The 19,834-nt window shown below is 47.6% G+C and overlaps 1 protein-coding gene across 3 annotated transcripts in view; it reads left to right on the top strand.

Moving 5' to 3' along the window:
• The window catches only part of acsl3a (acyl-CoA synthetase long chain family member 3a), a 170,964-nt gene that overhangs the window by 104,362 nt on the left and 46,768 nt on the right, over positions 1-19,834 (top strand). For all 3 annotated transcript variants that reach the window (XM_072474530.1, XM_072474529.1, XM_072474531.1), the window contains 3 exons: positions 3,249-3,358; positions 13,833-13,971; positions 19,164-19,314. In XM_072474530.1, the coding sequence (XP_072330631.1) occupies positions 3,249-3,358; positions 13,833-13,971; positions 19,164-19,314 (400 nt within the window). The remainder of the gene's footprint in view (positions 1-3,248; positions 3,359-13,832; positions 13,972-19,163; positions 19,315-19,834) is intronic.

Raw genomic sequence — 19,834 nt, 5'->3', positions numbered from 1 at the left:
TACGCAATCCAATGGGCACTTAAAGGTAAGAAAAGCTGCAGTACTCACCTCGTGGCTGGGATCCCGGAGCCCGAATTCCCAGAGGCCGAAATCCCGGGCCTGAGAAAAGGCTGGGTCGAGGTCGGCGGCCATCTTGCTAAAGGTATAACGCTAGCACAGTTGCGCGAGAAGTGCGCAGAACCGGAAGTTTCGTTTGCGCATGCGCGAGATGCTGCGCATGCGCAGTCAAGAAAACGGCCATCGGTAAAGGAACAGCGATCTGAGCATGCGCAGTCGCTTCCTACGTGCTACATACCGAGCGTCAGGGTGTCAGAGGCCCCAGACTGCACCAATTTAAAAGGGAAACGTCCCAAATCCAATTTAAAAGGGAAATGTCCCAAATCAAAAAAACAAAAATCTGTTAAAGCTGTAAAACAACCTTCCCTCACCTGGAATGACAGCACAGTGCCGCAAATTGACCCAGGAGATGAATTTGACCTCCGAAGAACCCTCCGACAAGCAGTTACCTACGCACAAGCCGATGATTCCGACCTTGAATACTTCGATGACGATTTTTACAGTGTTTCCGGACCTCGCGAGCCCAATGATAGCTCCGTGGTCCTATATGACTATGACTCGGACGAACCTTTCGTGTTGCACATTGGCGGCCCCCACATTGAATCCGACGCAGATGCGGATTCATTTTTCGGATTTGAGGATCTTCAATCCAGCAGATATGACGTTCCAACTTATCAGTACCGGATGATGCTGCAGCCTGACATTAACAGACAGGGAGCGGTGCAAGCACACGGAGAGTGCCCTGCTGCCACACAGAGCGTGGTCCACGTCCCGCTCAACGTTCCCGACTCTATGAAAGAAGACATGCAAGACTCCAGAGTGCAGTCCTCGCATGAACCAGAAGTGACTCCAGTGTCACAAGCTTCCACAGCAAGCTCGTGGACAGACTCCACAATTGCAGAAATGCAAGACTCCAGAGCGCAGTCCTTGCACGAACAAGAAGTGACTCCAGTGTCACAAGCCTCCACAGAGAGCTCGTGGACAGCCTCCACGATAGAAGCAACGCAAGACTCCAGACCGCAGTCCTTGCACGAACAAGAAGTGACTCCAGTGTCACAAGCCTCCACAGAGAGCTCGTGGACAGCCTCCACGATAGAAGCAACGCAAGACTCCAGAGCGCAGTCCTTGCACGAACAAGAAGTGACTCCAGTGTCACAAGCCTCCACAGAGAGCTCGTGGACGGACTCCACGATGGAAGGAACGCAAGACTCCAAAGCGCAGTCCTTGCAGGAACAAGACCATGAGGGTCTAGCAACCTCTCCTGACCAACCAGCGGCAGACGATGCAAGTCTGCCATGCTCACGTGAACAGCAAGAAGGCTATAACAGCCTACCATGCTCCACTACACAACACATCATGATAGACACACCAACAGACAAATCAGAACACACAACACCACAACCAATGACAGAAAGATATAAAAGCACAGACACGACCCCCGGTGGTCAGTATTAGCTGCAGAGGAGAACCAGGACACATCTATTGCCAAACACACTCAGGGAGACAGCACGTGCAGAGTATCCAGAACGAACTGTATTATAAGAGTTATAATAAAATAGAGTTGTACCACATACAACTGTGTTGGCTCATCTGTGCACCAGAGCACCCAACGCCACATGGTGGAGCAGTGGTTAGCACTGCTGCCTCATGGCGCTGAGGGCCCAGGTTCTATCCCGGCCCCGGGTTACTGTCTGTGTGGAGTTTGTACATTCTCACCGTGTCTGCATGGGCCTCACCCCACAGCACAAAGATGTGCAGGGTAGGTGGATTGGAAATGCTAAGTTGCCCCTTAATTGGAATTTAAAAAAAACTTAATAGAAATAACAAACTTGTAGTTTAAAAAATAAATTGCAGAATGTTAAAGGTTTCATGAAATCTTCCATTTGTCATGTTGCACATTTGTAGCTATTTTTCTTCTGCATTCTAATTCAAATAATGCTAAGCTTCAAATACTGCCAAGCACACTGCAACCCTTGTGATGGCCCCAGCCAGACTGATTTATACAAGTAGAAATGCAATCTGAACTTTATGCTTTAAGGAAACTTGCCATGAGCGCTCACACGTATCCACCCAGCCTTGCCTGAGAAATTGTTAGGTGACTCTGCTGAGAGCTGATGACATCGAGGTCAGTGCTGGTGCTAATGAATTACATCTGCCCGGTACTCCTTCCTGGTTTTCTCCATGACGTCAATGCATAATAGTGAAGAATACACACATCATTCTTTAACTCCTTACTGCGGCAATTGCAAAAACTATATCATGTTTAACAAGTTTTCCATTTTTATTTTTTTTAAGTTGATCATTTGTTTAACCATCCTGTGAAATGTTAGTACTCTTGTATTTTAATTTCTTTCTTTAAATCTGGTTAAAATGTTCCCTTGTTGATTTCTTATGGAAAGGTCATTGGACTATGTGGTGAGTGCTCGTGGGAATGACGATGGTAATGTTCCTGCCTCTTGCACCCGCCAAAATAAAAGTACCAGTAATTTATCTCTGAAACCAACATTGTGCAGCAGGAAATGGGAGCTGTCAGACGTAGTTTTCTCATACAGCTGAAAGGTTGACCTCGAATGTCAGAAAAGAAATCCCCCCTCCAAAGAATTTCAGCTTGTCTGGCTACATTGACCCACTAACTGACTGACTGAATGCCCTTGTAGTCAGCTGCCAGCTTTTGACTTTATGACCAGGAATTATTTCATACTGCAAATGTTGATTCTATGATCTCAGCAAGGGTGATTCTTTATCTTTGAAAGTCTTATGTATACAGCGCATTGTTGTGAATTGAATGCACAGCCTGAAATGCAACATGTATACCAGCTAGTCAGAGTGTGTGAGGGAACATAAATATGAGAAAATGCAGTTTATTATTAAAATGGCTTTAATAATTTGCATTGTTTTTGTAGATGATTGCTGCTGCAAACCTTGAGGTAGGGATGTTTTAAAGTCAAATGGTCATAATATTCAAAAGAACTTTTATGAAATTTAAGACTAATTAAGCCAGGTTATTTATTTATTCTATAAAACCCTGACCACAAACCACGATGCGTTTGAACATTTAAAATTAATTGGTTCACAACCTTGTCATTAACTGGCATTTAGAAAGTTCTTCCATTATGCCTTTTAGGAAGTTTATTGATTGTGAATTCATTCTGTGAATTGTGCTGAAATTCAGCCCCTGTTTTATTTTCCAGTTGTCACCCTCTACGCAACTTTGGGAGGTCAAGCAATTGCACATGGTTTGAATGAAACTGAAGTCACTCATATCATCACAAGCAAGAAACTTCTGCAAACAAAGCTGAAGGTAGGTAATAAAATTTCATTGCTGTTTGCAAGTTTTTTTGCTTATTTTCCAGCGTTTTTGCAAGAGGTTCAACATTCCTGTAATTTAAAAATTGCTAAAAGGTGGGGAAAGTTCTATATGCTTGTTTGATATATTGTTGGGTGATATGGGGTCTTTATAGTTAAACTGGCTTTTTCAGTGCAATCAAAACCATCTACGGTCCGACTACCCAGGGACCCACCTCACAGAGAGCCAAATATGGAGGAGTGCTCATCAAAGACAGAGAGGCAGTCAAGAGAGCACTTAGAAGACCTCCTCAATCAAGACACAGCATTCGACGACCTGGACACCATCCCGCAACACTCTACCCGCCAGCATCTCAGCACAACTACAGCTCGTCGTGAGGTCGAAAAGGCCATCTGACAGTTGAAGAATAACAAGGCCTCTATAAAAATGTAGTGGAGAGGCACTCTTGACAAGAATCCATGCTTTAATGGTGACCATCTTCAAGAAAGGAGACAGGTCCGACTGAGGAAATTAGAGGGATTTCCCTACTCGCCTCCACGGGAAAGATCACCGTGAGAATATTCCTCAACCGCCTCCTCCCAGTGACTGAACAGCTCTTCCCTGAGTCTCTGCAGCTTCCGCCCATCAAGAGGCTCAATGGAAATGATCTTCTGCGCGTGACAAATCCAGGCAAAGTGCAGGGAGCAGCATCAACCTCTGCACATAGCTGCCTTCGATCTTGCAAAGGCCTTCGACTGTCAACCGTGAGGGATTGTGGAACATCCTCCTAAAATTTGGCTGCCACAGAAATTTGTCACCATTCTCCACCTGCTCCATGATGACATGCAAGCCATGATCGTCACCAACGGAACCACCACAGACCCAATACTTGTGCAAAGTGGGATCAAACAGGGCTGCACCTATGCTCTTCTCCACCTTCCTCGCAGCAGCACTCCACACAGCCACCCTGAAGCTCCTCACTGGAGTGGAGTTGACCTACCAGACAAGTGGGAAACTGTTCAACCTCCAGTGCTTCCAAGCCAGAACCAAGGCCACACCAACCTCTGCCATCGAGCTACAGTACGCAGACAACACCTGTGTGTGCACTCATTCAAAGGCCGAGCTACAAACCATCGTCAACGCATTCACCAAGGCATATGAGGGAATGGGCCTCCGACTAAACATTCAGAAAACAAAGGTTCTCTACCAACCTCCTGCCACACAAAACTAGCCCCCTCCCCCGCAAAAAACTCCGACCGTCGAGATGCACGGTGAGCCCTTGGACAATGTGGATCACCTGCCATACCTCGGGAACCTCCTCTCGGTGTGAGCAGACATTGACGACAAAATTTCAACATCGACTCCATTGCAGTCTTCAGACGCCTGAGGAACAGAGCGTCGAAGACTGAAACCTCAAACCCAGCACCAAGCTCATGGTCTACAAAGCAGAAGTGGTCCCCTCCCTCCTGTATACATCCAAAACAGGTACAATGTACAGCAGACACCTCAAATCCCTGGAGAGATATCACCAACGTTGCCCCCGCAAAATCCTGCAACTCCACTGGCAGGATTGGTGTACCAACGTGATCGTCCTTTCCCAGAACAATATCAGTATCAAGGCACTGGTCACACCTGATCAGCTGCGATGGGTAGGCTACGTTGCCTGCATGCCTGACACGAGACTCCCGAAACAAGTGCTCTATTCAGAGATCCGCAGTGGTAAGCGATAACGAGGAGGGCAGAGGATACGCCACAAGGACGCTCTGTAAGCCTACCTAAACATATATAACTCATGCATCGACACGTGGGAATTGGTTGCCTTAGAACGCACAAACTGGAGAAAAAGCATCCGTGAGGGCTCTAATCATCTCGAGCGTGTGGGTGGAGCATGGGAAGGCCAAGCGTAAACAGCAGAAGGAGAGTGTCCCATCCACCCACCTCATCAAATACCACCTGCCAAACCTGTGGCAGAGTCTACTGATCCAGGATCGGACTATTCAAAAACTGCAGAAACCACCTCCCCAATATGGAAGCAAGTTATCGTTGACGCTGAGGGGCTACCCAAGGAGAAGTTAAACCGTGTTACCTCAGTATTACATCTCAGGATTAAAGAATTCCAACATATATGTGAAATATGAAACTCAAATTTTCTTTATCGGAAACGATTAAAGTGTTGCACTTTTGCGTGACAGTTGTTGTGAAAATAATCTCTAATATTAAAATTGAAAAATGATGTATAAATGCAGATGATGCTGAAAATACTCAACAGGTCAGGCAGCATTAGTGGAGGGATAAATGGAGTTAGCAGGAAAAATGTTGAACTCCAAAATCCATGCATTCTTTTGTACAAAGTTAAAATTGAGCTTCCAGTTCTGGTGAAAGGACCGGAAAAAGTTTACTGACCTGCCCTAATCTGCCGAATGTTTCCAGTATTCTTTGTTTCCATTGCTGATTTCCAGCATCTGTAGTATTTTGCTTTGGTATTGAGCTTTTCAGAAAAACGACTGCTTTTAGCAATTGTGTATGCATCCGGAATCCATTTGAAAAATTGCACTCTAGTTATTGCCTCATAGCGAAGCTGTTAAATTGCTTTCTATTGCTCACATGAACCTATGAAAATTGAAGAATGAGAAAGGCCATTCATTGGAATTCCAATATTCTAACTCGTACAGTTGTAATGTCCTGAAAGGTTTATCTCTGTTACTGTGTAAGGCAAATTATTTAATGTAGTTATTGACAATATTCATTTGATATCTATTGTAAATAATGTTTTTGTTAGCTATATCTTTGGTCTCTGATCTACCCTGACTCATTGTGAATGTTATTCAAGACTTCCGGGTGCGGCTATGCAGAGCTAGGTCGCATATTCGATAGCTCCCGCTTGGAATGGACTTTTGGGCTCTTTTACAGGGCCCCCACGGCATTTGTTTGACATTTCCCGGTGTGGCAAGAAGACTGCAGCATTCCCCTGACAGTGTCCCCAGGAATGTTATGTCTTTTGGCTGCCAAACCCGGCAGAAACAGTAAAGGATTTGGCTTTGGCTGCAGGTTTAGACAAGGGCCTCTTCCAGCATGCAGGTGGGGGAAGGGCAAGCTTAAAGCTGCAATCTGACTTGACTCTATCAAAGGTGAATTCTAGCAGCAGAGGGAACAACTGTGAAAGGATCTACCAGGGCCATTGAAGAAGCAGGGACGAGGCTTCCGGTGGCGGCCATGGAGGAGTAGGTCGCGCATTCGGCAGCTCCCATCTGGAACTGACACTCAGACCTTTTTCAGGAGTTTCCATAGACTTTTTAAACGGACCAGAAGTGTAAAGGCCAAAGGAGCGGCACTGGAGCAACGGGAGAAGCGAGGGAAAGAAAACAAAATGGCGGCGGCCAGGGACAAAGGGGAGCTGCAGGAGTTCATCAGGCGCTGCTTCGAGGAGCAGCGCAAGGAGATGCGCAAGGAGATGTTGGCGCCTATGCTTTCAGCAATTGAAGGACTCGGGATCACCCAGAAGGCCCACGAAGCTAAGATCCAGGAGGTACAGAAAAGAGTCAGTCAGAACGAGGACGAGCTCGTGGGCCTGGCGGTGAGAGTGGAGCAGAACGAGGCGCTACACAAGAGGTGGGCGGGAAGACTCGAAGACCTGGAGAACAGATGGAGGAGAAAGAATCTGCGAATCCTGGGTCTCCCTGAGGGAGTGGAGGGGGCTGATGCCGGGGCATACGCGAGCACGATGCTCGAGGCGATGATGGGCACGAAGGCCCCTTCGAGGCCGCTGGAGTTGGACGGGGCATATCGGGTGCTGACGAAGAAGCCCCAGGCAAATGAGCCGCCAAGGGCGATGGTGGTGAGGTTCCACCGGTTCATGGACAGAGAGTGGGTCCTGTGATGGGCCAAGAAGGAGCGGAGCAGTAAGTGGGACAATGCAGAGATCCAAATATACCCGGACTGAAGCACGGAGGTTGCAAAGCGGAGAGCGGGTTTCAACCGGGCCAAAGCGGCGTTGTACCGGAAAGAAGTGAAATTCGGAATGCTGCAGCCAGCGCGACTGTGGGTCACATACAAGGGCCAACACTATTACTTCGAAACGCCTGAAGAGGCGTGGACCTTTGTACAAGCCGAAAAGTTGGACTCTAACTGAGGGTTTGTGAGGGTAGTGGGGATGTTTGAGGTTTGATCTGTGATGGTTGTTGTATATGGGGGGTCAATCACGCGCAGGAAATGTTACAAGGGCTGGGGGAGAGAGACAAGGCCGTGACAGGAGCTGCGCCAGAGGGGGCGGAGCGGTCTTTGGAAAGCGCGGGGTGTTTTCCCACGCACGGTAAGAAAGGCGGGAAGGGGAACGAAGGAATGCATATGGATTGGGAGACTCCCATGCGGGGAGGTCAGTGGGACAGCGGGGGAAGCCGGGGGACAGCAGGCGTCAGCTGACTGACGGGAGTGACATGGGGGGAGCAAAAAAGCTAGACAGGGGTCTAGCGGGGGGGGAGGGGAGGGGGGGAAGGGGGGGTGGGGAAAGGGTTGCTGCTGCACTGGCCGAAAGGGAATGGGACACAGAAGAGGTGGTCGGGATGGGGATCCCCCCTCTGGGGGACTGGAGGGTGAGGGAGGCGTGGACACGGGACTGGCCCAGAAAAGGAGATGGCTAGTCGGCGGGGCGTGGGGGGGGTGGGGGGGTGAGAGCCCCTCCAATCCGGCTGCTAACGTGGAATGTGAGGGGCCTGAATGGGCCGGTGAAGAGGGCTCAAGTGTTCGCGCACTTAAAGGGACTGAAGGCGGACGTGGCCATGCTCTAAGAGACGCATCTGAAGGTGGCGGACCAGGTCAGGCTAAGAAAGGGATGGGTAGGACAGGTATTCCACTCGGGACTGGACGCGAAGAATAGAGGGGTGGCAATATTGGTGGGAAAGCGGGTGTCATTTGAGGCGAAGACTATTGTAGCGGACAATGGAGGGCGATATGTAATGGTGAGCGGTAGGCTGCAAGGGATGTGGGTGGTGTTGGTAAACGTATACGCCCTGAACTGGGATGATGCAGGATTCATGAAGCGCATGTTGGGACGCATTCCGGACCTGGAGATAGGAGGCCTGATAATGGTAGGGGACTTCAATACAGTGTTGGATCCAGCACTAGACCGCTCCAAATCAAGGACTGGAAAGAGGCCGGCGGCGGCGGCCAAGGTACTTAGGGGGTTTATGGATCAGATGGGGGGAGTGGACCCATGGCGGTTTGCAAGGCCGCAGGCCAGGGAATTTTCTTTCTTCTCCCATGTACACAAAGCCTACTCCCGGATAGATTTCTTTGTTCTGGGTAGGGCGCTCATCCCGAGGGTGGAGGGGACGGAGTATTCGGCTATAGCCGTTTCGGACCATGCCCCACACTGGGTGGAACTGGAGCTGGGAGAGGAGAGGGACCAATGCCCGTTGTGGCGGCTGGATGTGGGACTGCTGGCGGACGAGGTGGTGTGTGGGAAGGTGAGGGGGTGTATCGAAAGGTACTTGGAGGCCAACGACAACGGGGAGGTGCGGGTGGGGGTGGTATGGGAGGCGTTGAAGGCGGTGATCAGGGGAGAGCTAATTTCCATTAGGGCTCATAGGGAGAAGACAGAGGGTATGGAAAGGGAGAGGTTAGTGGGGGAGATTTTGAGAGTGGACAGGAGATACACAACGGCCCCGGAGGAAAGATTACTTGGGGAAAGACGACGGCTCCAGACGGAGTTTGACTTGTTGACCACAGGGAAGGCGGAGGCACAGTGGAGGAAAGCGCAGGGGGCGACCTACGAGTCTGGGGAAAAGACTAGTTGGATGCTGGCACACCAGCTCCGTAAGAGGATTGCAGCGAGGGAAATAGGGGGAGCCTAAGATGGAAGGGGAGCCACAGTTCGGAGTGCGACGAAAATAAACGAGGTATTCAAGGCCTTTTACGAAGAGCTGTACAGATCCCAGCCCCCAGCGGGGGAAGAGGGGATGAGACGATTCCTAGATCAGCTGAGATTCCCGAGGGTGGAGGAGCAAGAGGGGGCTGGTTTGGGGGCACCAATTGGGTTGGAGGAGCTGAGCAAGGGTTTGGGGAGCATGCAGGCGGGGAAGGCCCTGGGACCGGGCGGATTCCCGGTGGAGTTCTACAGGAAGTACGCAGACCTGTTGGCCCCGCTACTGGTGAGGACCTTTAATGAGGCAAGAGAGGAGGGGACCCTGCCCCCGACAATGTCGGAAGCGACAATTTCTTTGATCCTAAAGCGGGACAAGGACCCACTGCAATGTGGATCGTACAGGCCGGTCTCGCTCCTCAATGTGGATGCAAAGTTGCTGGCAAAAGTGCTGGCCACGAGGATCGAGGACTGTGTCCCGGGGGTAATCCACGAGGACCAGACGGGATTTGTAAAGGGCAGGCAACTAAACACCAATGTGCGGCGGCTCTTAAACGTGATAATGATGCCATCGGAGGAGGGAGAGGCGGAGATAGTGGCAGCTATGGACGCGGAGAAGGCCTTTGACCGAGTAGAGTGGGAGTACCTCTGGGAGGTGCTGCGTAGGTTTGGGTTCGGGGTAGGGTTTATCAATTGGGTTAAGCTCCTTTACAGAGCCCCGATGGCAAGTGTAGTGACGAACCGGCGTCGTCCGGAGTACTTTCGACTGTACCGAGGGACGAGGCAGGGGTGCCCCCTGTCCCCCCTGTTGTTCGCATTGGCGATCAAACCATTGGCCATGTCATTGAGGGAGTCTAATAAATGGAAGGGGGTGGTCCGAGGGGGAGAAGAGCATTGGGTGTCGCTATATGCGGATGACCTGTTGCTGTACGTGGCGGATCCAATGGAGGGGATGGTGGAAGTCATGCAGACTCTAAGGGAGTTTTCAGGCTATAAGCTCAATGTAGGGAAGAGTGAGCTCTTTGTATTATAGGCGGGGGACCAAGAAAGAGGTATAGGGGACCTACCGCTGAGGAGGGCGGAGGGGAGCTTTCGGTATCTGGGGATCCAGATAGCCAGGAGTTGGGGGACCCTACATAAACTGAATCTGACGAGGTTGGTGGAGCAAATGGAGGAGGATTTCAAAAGATGGGACATGTTACCGCTCTCGCTGGCGGGTAGAGTGCAGTCGGTCAAAATGGTGGTCCTTCCGAGGTTTCTGTTTGTGTTTCAGTGCCTTCCCATCGTGATCACTAAGGCCTTTTTTAAGAGAGTAGGCAGGAGTATTATGGGGTTTGTGTGGGCGAATAAGACCCCGAGAGTAAGGAGAGGGTTCCTGGAACGCAGTCGGGATCAAGGAGGGTTGGCACTGCCAAACCTGGGGAGCTACTACTGGGCAGCAAATGTGGCGATGATCCGCAAGTGGGTTATGGAAGGAGAGGGGGCGGCATGGAAGAGGATGGAGATGGCGTCCTGTAAAGGAACGAGCCTGGGGGCATTGGTGACGGCACCGCTGCCGCTCTCGCCGACAAAGCATACCACGAGCCCGGTGGTGGCGGCAACACTAAGGATCTGGGGCCAGTGGAGACGGCACCGGGGTGCAATGGGAGCATCGGTGTGGTCCCCGATCAGGGGTAACCACCGGTTTGTCCCGGGGAAGATGGACGGGGGGTTCCAGAGCTGGCATCGGGCGGGGATTGGAAGAATGGGGGACCTGTTCATCAACGGGACGTTTGCGAGCCTAGGGGCACTGGAGGAGAAGTTCGAGTTACCCCCGGGAAATGCCTTTAGATATCTGCAGGTGAGGGCTTTTGTGAGGCGACAGGTGAGGGAATTCCCATTGCTCCCGGCACAAGAAGTTCAAGATAGGGTGATCTCGGGTGTATGGGTCGGGGAGGGCAAGGTGTCGGAAATACACCAGGAGTTGAAAGAAGAGGGGGAAGCGCTGGTCGAAGAGTTGAAGGGTAAATGGGAGGATGAGCTGGGGGAGGAGGTCGAGGAAGGTCTGTGGGCTGATGCCCTAGGTAGAGTTAATTCCTCCTCCTCGTGTGCCAGGCTCAGCCTGATACAATTTAAGGTGGTCCACAGAGCGCACTTGACGAGGGCGAGGTTGAGTAGGTTCTTTGGGGTAGAGGACAGATGTGGAAGATGCTCAGGGAGCCCGGCGAACCATGTCCATATGTTTTGGTCTTGCCTGGCACTGGAGGGGTTCTGGAGAGGAGTGGCGGGAACAATATCTCAGGTGGTGAAAGTCCGGGTCAAGCCAAGCTGGGGGCTAGCAATATTTGGAGTAGTGGATGAACCGGGAGTGCAGGAGGCGAAAGAGGCCGGCATTCTGGCCTTTGCGTCCCTAGTAGCCCGGCGAAGGATCTTGCTAATGTGGAAGGAGGCGAAGCCCCCCAGCCTGGAGGCCTGGATAAATGATATGTCTGGGTTCATAAAGTTGGAGAGGATTAAGTTCGCCTTGAGAGGGTCTGCGCAGGGGTTTTACAGGCGGTGGCAACCGTTCCTAGACTATCTCGCGGAGCGTTAGAGGAAGGTCGGTCAGCAGCAGCAGCAACCTTGGTGGGGGGGGGGGGAATCCTGGGAGGGGAGGGGGAAAGGGGGACTGCCTGGGAGGGTGGATGAACAAGAGATAACATGAAGGGTTGGGGAAACTGGCACGTACGGGTGAGGGCCAGTGTACAAAGCTGTGTAAATATATCATTTTGCCATGTATATATCTTGCTCTGTGCGATTTCTCGTTTTTTTTTGTTACGGGGGGGTTATTGTTTGTAAGGGAGAGAAATTGTGTTAAAAAACTTTAATAAATATATTTTTTTTAAAAAAGTGAATGTTATTCAATGTTACCTTTCCTAAAATCCATTGAATATTTTGTAAGCTTCAACAGGATTGCGTTTGCCATCTTTTCCTCAGTCTGCAGAGGTAGAATTTTTAATCTTTCTTCATAGATCAACGCTGTTATGCATGGCAGTTCGTCTAGTGATGCAATCCTGGAGCAGACCCACAATTTTGCTACAATCTAGTTCGGGACCAGTAATTACTTGTTATAAAGTAGGCAAAATTTGATATCCCAAGTACTTACTAAGGGGATAAAGCCACAAGACTTCAGTTTTAAACAAACAGAAAATAAATTACTGTTCCAAAGACAACAAAGTATTCTCCAACATCCCAGAATTAACAGCAAATAAGCATGAATTAACAGGCAAACTGTGGTCAACACCCCACAAACTGCACATTACATGGCAGACGCAACCAAGACATATCGCATACATTTTCTCAGCAACCCACCCAGATGTCAGTGATCACTGCAAGTCACAAACATTCTTTAAAATTCTGTCTTTCTCACGAGGAATTTCGACTTCTCGCTTTCATGGACCTATCTTCTGATTTCCCACAACAGCAGTTCCCGTTCACACTGCCTCATCAACTGCTTGCCTGCCAGATGCTCATTCTCCTCCCCAGACTGTGTTTCGCTGGATTCACAAAGCTGCACTCCAGCACCTAATCACTAGCACAGTCCCAGTTATCGAGCTGCTCTGAGCAGAAGTCCACTGCTCCCGGACTTTGCTTGCTCCAACTCTCAGCAGCTCGCAGAAAGGAGCTACAATGTGCTGTGTGGCTTCTCTGGATCCGAGTTCACCACATGCTTCTCTGAGCCCCAGTTGCACATGGAACAAATGACAGCACTTCAGCTGCCACCTCCTCAGCTCCTGTGTAACCTTGGCACATGGGCTCTTTTTTCACGCCATAATCACAGTCCTGTTGTTTAATGCCACACCACATTCAGGCGCACTGTCCAATTCCTGCAGTTGTCAACAAAACGTCAGAAACCCAAGCATGCGCAGTCCCTGCCATGTTCTGCACTTGCGCCAGAACCCAGAGCATATTGGGAATTCTAGTCTCTGCCTCTGTCCCAAAACCCCCACACAAAAACACTATATAGATTTTTAATAAACATAATCTTTACTAATGTCACAAGTAGGCTTACATTAACACTGCAATGAAGTTAGTGTGAAAATCCCGTAGTGTCACACTCTGCCGTCTGTTCAGGTACACTGAGGGAGCATTCAGAATGTCCAGTTCACCTAACAAGTATATCTTTTCGGACTTGTGGGAGAAAACCGGAGCACCCGGAGGAAACCCATACAGACACGGGGAGCACATGTAGACTCCGCACAGACAGTGACCCAAGTCGGGAAACGAACTGGGGTCCCTAGCGCTGTGAAGCAATAGTGCTAACCACTGTGCTACCATGCCGCTCTAAATAACGGCTATCATGACTCAGAGGTACACTTGTAGGACAACTAGAGCTATGTATTGTATTCCAAGTATGGCTTAATTAGAGCATTGTCCAGTCTCAGTATAATCTCAGTAGATTAATGTTCTATTATCTGTCTATAGATAATATTATTTGAAGATTTATAATTGTTGCATATTATTGAAGTGTGACAATAACAATGATTATAATATTTTGCAAAGTGCAACATCCATTTTTCACAAGAAAAATGCAAGTTTTGCTTTCCAGACGTTTGAAGTGATGGATCAGGATTCATTCTAGACTTTTCATTCTTTTCCATTTTTATTTCACAGGAAATCCTCCTTAATGTTCCAAAACTACAACATATCATAATTGTAGATGATAAGCCGACAGCATGGTCTGAATATCCCCGTGGTATCATGGTTCACAACATGGCAGCAGTAGAAGCATTGGGTTCAAAACCTGAAAACCGTGTGTAGTTTGTTTTATTTTCTCTTTACTTTTGCATCTTGACGTTGTGTTCATAGAACTTTCTTTCACGAGGTAACTAAATGCAGAATAACACTGACTCGAAGGTTATATTTGTATCCAATTAGTATAAAAACGGAAAATGCTGGAAATACATTGCAGATCTGTTAGTTTTTGAAAGAGAAAAAATTTACATTTCTGCTTGATTACCTTCACACCCTTAAGGTTCTGAAAGAATTCCCAACTGAAATACAAAAGTGTTGTTTTTCAGATACAGGCCTGCTGTATTTCAATATTTCTTTCTATATTTCAGAAATGCAACATTTACTATTTGCCCTTTATTAACATAAATGGACTGTTAACATATGTGGATAATTAGTTAATAGAATCAAATATTTGGACTTGCTATGCATAACGTATTGAGAGTTTACCATGGTAAGGAGGACAGTGATGAGGAATAGCTTCTTTTCTTGCCCGGCATTCCTAACTAGCACAGTTTAGATGCATTTACAGAACATCTTGAACAATGTGCATTAATTAAAGGAATAGAATTTTGAGCGAGACTATTTTAACGAATGCTAGTTCAAATTGAATTTAAGATTTTGCAGAAAAAAAGCTTGAGACTGCACAATGGTTCAGAACCTGGGGCGGGATTCTCCAACCCCCCGCCGGGTCGGAGAATCGCCGGGGGCTGGCGTGAATCCCGCCCCCGCCGTGTCCCGAAGTTTCCGCCACCAGAGATTCGGTGGGAGCGGGAATCGCGCCGCGCCGGTCGGCGGGTGCGGGAATCGCGCCGCACCAGTCGGCGGGGGCGGGAATCGCACCGCGCCGGTCGGCGGGCCCACCCCCGGCGATTCTCCGGCCCGCAATGGGCCGAAGTCCCACCGCTGTCAACCCCCTCCCGCCGGTGTGGATTAAACCACCTACCTTACTGGTGGGAGAAGGCGGCGCGGGCGGGGTCCTGAGGGAAGGGGGCGCGGGGCGATCTGGCCCCGGGGGGTGCCCCCACGGTGGCCTGGCCCGCGATCGGGGCCCACCGATCCGCGGGCAGTCCTGTGCCGTGGGGCACTCTTTTTCTTCTGCCTTCGCCATGGTCTTCACCATGGCGGAGGTGGAAGAGACCCCCTCCCCTGCGCATGTGCGGGGATGACGTCAGCAGCCGCTGACGCTCCCGCGCATGCGTGGACTTACGCAGTCCGCCGAAGTCCTTTCGGCCCTGTCTGGCGCGGCACCAAAGGCCTTCCACGCCAGCCGGTGGAGCGGAAACCACTCCACCGTGGGCCTAACCCCTCAAGGTGAGGGCTTGGCCCCTAACCTCCGCACCTTTGGGGCGGCCCAAGCCGGAGTGGTTTCCGCCACTCCATCACGCCGGGACACCCCGCCCCGCTGGGTAGGGGAGAATCCCGCCTCTGTTGTCTTTATGCTCAGGGCCCAAATTTTATGCCTCCGTCTGAGTCGGGACGGAGGTGAAAGAGCTTTAAAAATGTCCGGCCGGACCCAATTCCGGAATTCCCACCATCATTCATGTTTCTGACAGTTTTTGCTGGTGTAGGGTGTGGATGCAGGTAGTAAGCCCACAAGGAGCACTCCTGCCCTTGTCGGTTCCATTTCAAACGTCTTGCGATTTTGTTTGGGTGTTGTGGTTCACAGCCCCTTTGAGGAGGCGTGAAACACATTAGGGGAGGCCATAGTGATGAGTCAGAAACCAAGAAAACCCCACAGGTATTCAACATTCCCTTTAGAAAACATTGCTCCTCTTACTTTCCCATAATATTGTTATTTAGTTGCTGGCAAAATGCTATTAAGGATAAATTTAATCCACTCAACATCTCTTAACCTTAACTAAATAAACGCACAGGCATTGAAAAACCTCTTCAAAGAAAGGTTTGATTATTACAAGTAATAAAGATATCAATCAGACAAGCTAACACTTCCCTTCAAGCTCTATAAACCGAGTCTATTTTTGGAGTTCAGCCAAGCATTCACAATGAAGCCATCTGGCAATTGTAACAATAGAAGCATCTTGAATGGATGGTCAGATGGCTGTTATTTTCCATGTGGCCTCATTACATGAGTACTCATGAATACGCCATAGAAGCCCGACAATGCAGGTGACCATTCGGCCCATTTCTTCTGCGCCAACCCTTTGAAAGAGCACCCTACCTGGGCCCTTTCACCTGCCCTATCCCCATGAACCCACCTAACCTGCACAGCCTTGGACTGTGGGAGGAAATCGGAGCACCCGGAGGAAAACCACACCGACATTGGGAGAATGTGCAGACTCCGCAAACTCCACACAGTCACTCGTGGCCAGAATTGAATCCGGGTCCCTAGCACTGTTTGGCATCAGTGCTAACCACTGTGCCACCATGCACCCCCCACCAAAAAAAAATGTCAAATACTTTGTAGTATTATAAGGCTTATTGGTTGAGTACTTGGTGCCTACTGGGTGAAATGAGGAGCATGGGAGATATGAGGATGCAGGAGGTTTGAGAACGGTAGAGTGGGTAGGTGATGCAGGAGTTGAGGGCTATAGGGCCTACCAGTCATTAATGCAACTGGGCTTATGTCCTGTTAAATAGAGGCTGGCCCTTTAGTCTGATAGTCTCACCATCTGTCCTGCTCTGTTCTATCTCCAGCCCATGTCCGTTTCGGCAACATAAAAGTTGGGAGGATGACTCCTCCAGGGTGGAGACAGGATCAAGAGGTTGGAAAATTCCCGAATCCTGATACCTGTACCCTTGATGAGAATCCAGCCCAGGACATTTTTCTTGAGGCTTGCCTCAGTTGGATTTGAACTCTAGGTCTAAAAATGAAAAGCTCTCTCGTGTAACCCATTCACTATACATTGCTTTATATTACCAGTCACCTGCTCAGTCAATCATGAGGCGTACTGGCTGATAATTCAGCTTGTGTGAGAATATTTCTCTGTCAATGGAAAGCTGTAGTAAGAATTATTAGTTTTGTTAGTTTGACTATGTGCCAGGGAACAGTTTGTCTGATGGCTTTGTTCTTTTGAACTATAACAAAAACTGTAATGTCTTTCTTAATTACGGTACAGCATAAGAAAACTGGATTTTGCATATTTTTACTTTCAATGAATATTCAAGACTTTTTCAGAAAAATAAATTGTTTAAATTAATTTTTATTTTTTTCTCCCGTCTTTATAAATCAATTTTTCCATGCCTTGTTTGTCTTTCCTGGTGTATCCATTGCTGAGAACCTCAAGGGCATGTGAATGAAGGACAACTGCACTCAGTGGAGTCCTACCACATCTGGAGTTAATTACAACCAGTAGTTAGATCGTATGGCTTTGTGCCCCTTAATTTTCAGAACGCTATATCCCTGTAATATAGTGTCTAAGGACTAGCCTGTACATTTTGTGTGACAGCTTAGATTGGTGATATGTAACATAAAATAACTGGTTATGGATGTGATGATGAATCCTATGCCTTGTATGGATGTAGCTCGGGTGCAGCTGTTCTTAAATCATATTGCTCTGACTTTTAAATTGGATAATATTTTGCTTCATTTGTTCCAGACCATTTTTAAAGCAGAGATTAAATGAGGTCTCTTTATTAGATAAGAGAGAAAGAAAACCCTTACTAATTAACCATGCTGTCCTTTCATTTCTCGGGCCCTGTTTTAATCCAACCCAGTTCCCTAAGGTGCATCCATCGGATGAGCAATGAGGTGGGGCAACCTAGTTGTTGATGGCTATAGGTCCACAGGGTAGATAGGTAGTCTCGCTCAGGCCATAAAGACGACTGGTATTCTTTGTTTGCTAAGACTCATTGTTGAATCAGAAGACCGAACTTTACCATGCATCTGGTGTGCAATATCAGTCCAAGGGGTGTTTATGCTCAGGCTCTCTGAGGCCCAGACCCCTAGCCATAATTTTTAAAAAATGAAGATACATGAAAACAAAATAGAGTACCAATAAAAAGTGAGACATAATTTGAATTTTTAAATGATTTTAAATGAATGCACTTATTATTGAGGAAAAATCTAGCTTTTGTGCAAAGTCACAGTTGGTATTAAGCATAAGATCATTCAAGCGCTCTTGTCCCATCGTTAACCAGTGATAGTCTTTACCTGCTTCAATATGTTGAAAGTGCGTTCACCTGAAGCTATTGATACAGGCACACTGACAAAAAAAAACAATACAGTTGTGATATTAGGAAACACCCCAGAGAGTCCAAGTTTTGAGTATTTCTTGAGGCAATTCCTTTGGCTTGGAATCCAGCGAAATGTTTTCATTGCTTGGACATTATGTTGAAAAACTATCCATTTATAAAGAGTTACTGCAAACTAATAGTATGACAACTTTAAGCATGTGCTAGCTTGGCTGCCTTAACATATGAATGTACATACACCCTCCTTCATATGCCTGTAGGATAGACTGCACAGACACTGCCTGATGTACAATACTGAACAGCAAAACATACTTTCTCTTCCTTTTTGATTTTCTTATGCGCAGAAAAACAAGTTGTGAAACTTACCAAATGCCAAGAAATTAACAAGTGTCTAAATCTAAGGCTCCCTTTGAGCTTGAGGCCCAGGCCAAAAAGCCCTCCTGCTGCTCTCTTCCCCCCCCCCCCCCCCCCAACCATCTGATTGGCCCTGCTTACCCTGACATGAGCTACGGGACGTGACTAAATATTCTGTTCCCTCACCTGATATTGGTCAACATAAATAAAGAAAACTCATCGGTCATATTTGTTGAAGTATTAAAAGCCTAACAACTAACATTATAGAATAATGGGATTTAATTTCACCTATCGTGTTTTTGTACACTTAGACTGCTTTCTGAATAGTGCTGTAGCTTCAGATATAAGTTTTAGCCACTGCAAATGACCATAATTAGCATGTATCAGTAGGTGAGTGCTTTATTTTCTTAAAGCCACGTTTAAAATGGTGAATATTTTTTGTGGGAAATTGATGCTTTCAAAGTTGCAAAAGTGGGTGAAAATAATGACGTAAGTATTTCCAAAGGTCCCGGTCACTGATCTGCCAGTTGTCCCTTAGGTAAGCAGAAATAATTGTTAAATAAGTTAGGTTTGGCACTGTGAAATTATTGGTAAACAAAGCGGCATGTTTTCTTATGTAAAATGACACTCCTAATGTGACAAATTGCTTCAGTATATAGTTCATATTTTTATAAATTAAAGAACTGGTTATTTATTCCACCATAGTGAATAGAGTTCGGGCCAAACCTACATCTTTAGATATCGCAGTAATTATGTACACGAGCGGATCGACTGGTCTACCAAAGGGAGTGATGATTTCACACAGCAACCTCATTGCTGGAATAGCAGGGATGTGTTCCAGAGTTCCTGACTTGGGGTATGTATAACTATTGATCCAACAAGGAAGTTTTATTTTTCTAAATTGGAAAAAAAAATATTGTAAACTGTATATTAGTAATTATCACACATTTTAAAAGCTTTTTATATATGGTATGTTTCAAAGAGTGGTATGAGCTGTAATTGAAACTTCGATATTGGGATGGAAAAAACCCGAGAAAACAGTCAATACAAAGTAATCCAGCCATATCTTTATCTGCTAGGGAGCACATGTGGCTTAGTACTTCCATGTTGCCTTTGAATAATGACTAGATTATATTGAACGCAAGTTCATAATTCAGCATACTCTTTGCGGTACCAAATTTAAGTGGTGTAAATGTAAATCCTCCAAAGGAATTCTTGCATCTCTCTTCCCATCAGAGTCAGATCAGACCCTCACCCCTGAGTTGCATTGCTTCAATCACAAATACTGAAGGAATAGGTCCAATCTTCATTGATAAGCTAAAATATTATTATGGAATATGATGTGATTTTAAAAAAAAACAGATTATTTTTGAAGA

Source organism: Scyliorhinus torazame, chromosome 14 (assembly GCF_047496885.1).
Source record: "Scyliorhinus torazame isolate Kashiwa2021f chromosome 14, sScyTor2.1, whole genome shotgun sequence".
Taxonomy (NCBI): domain Eukaryota; kingdom Metazoa; phylum Chordata; class Chondrichthyes; order Carcharhiniformes; family Scyliorhinidae; genus Scyliorhinus; species Scyliorhinus torazame.
Note: the sequence above shows the minus strand (reverse complement) of the source record. Positions and strands in the feature narration are given on the sequence as shown.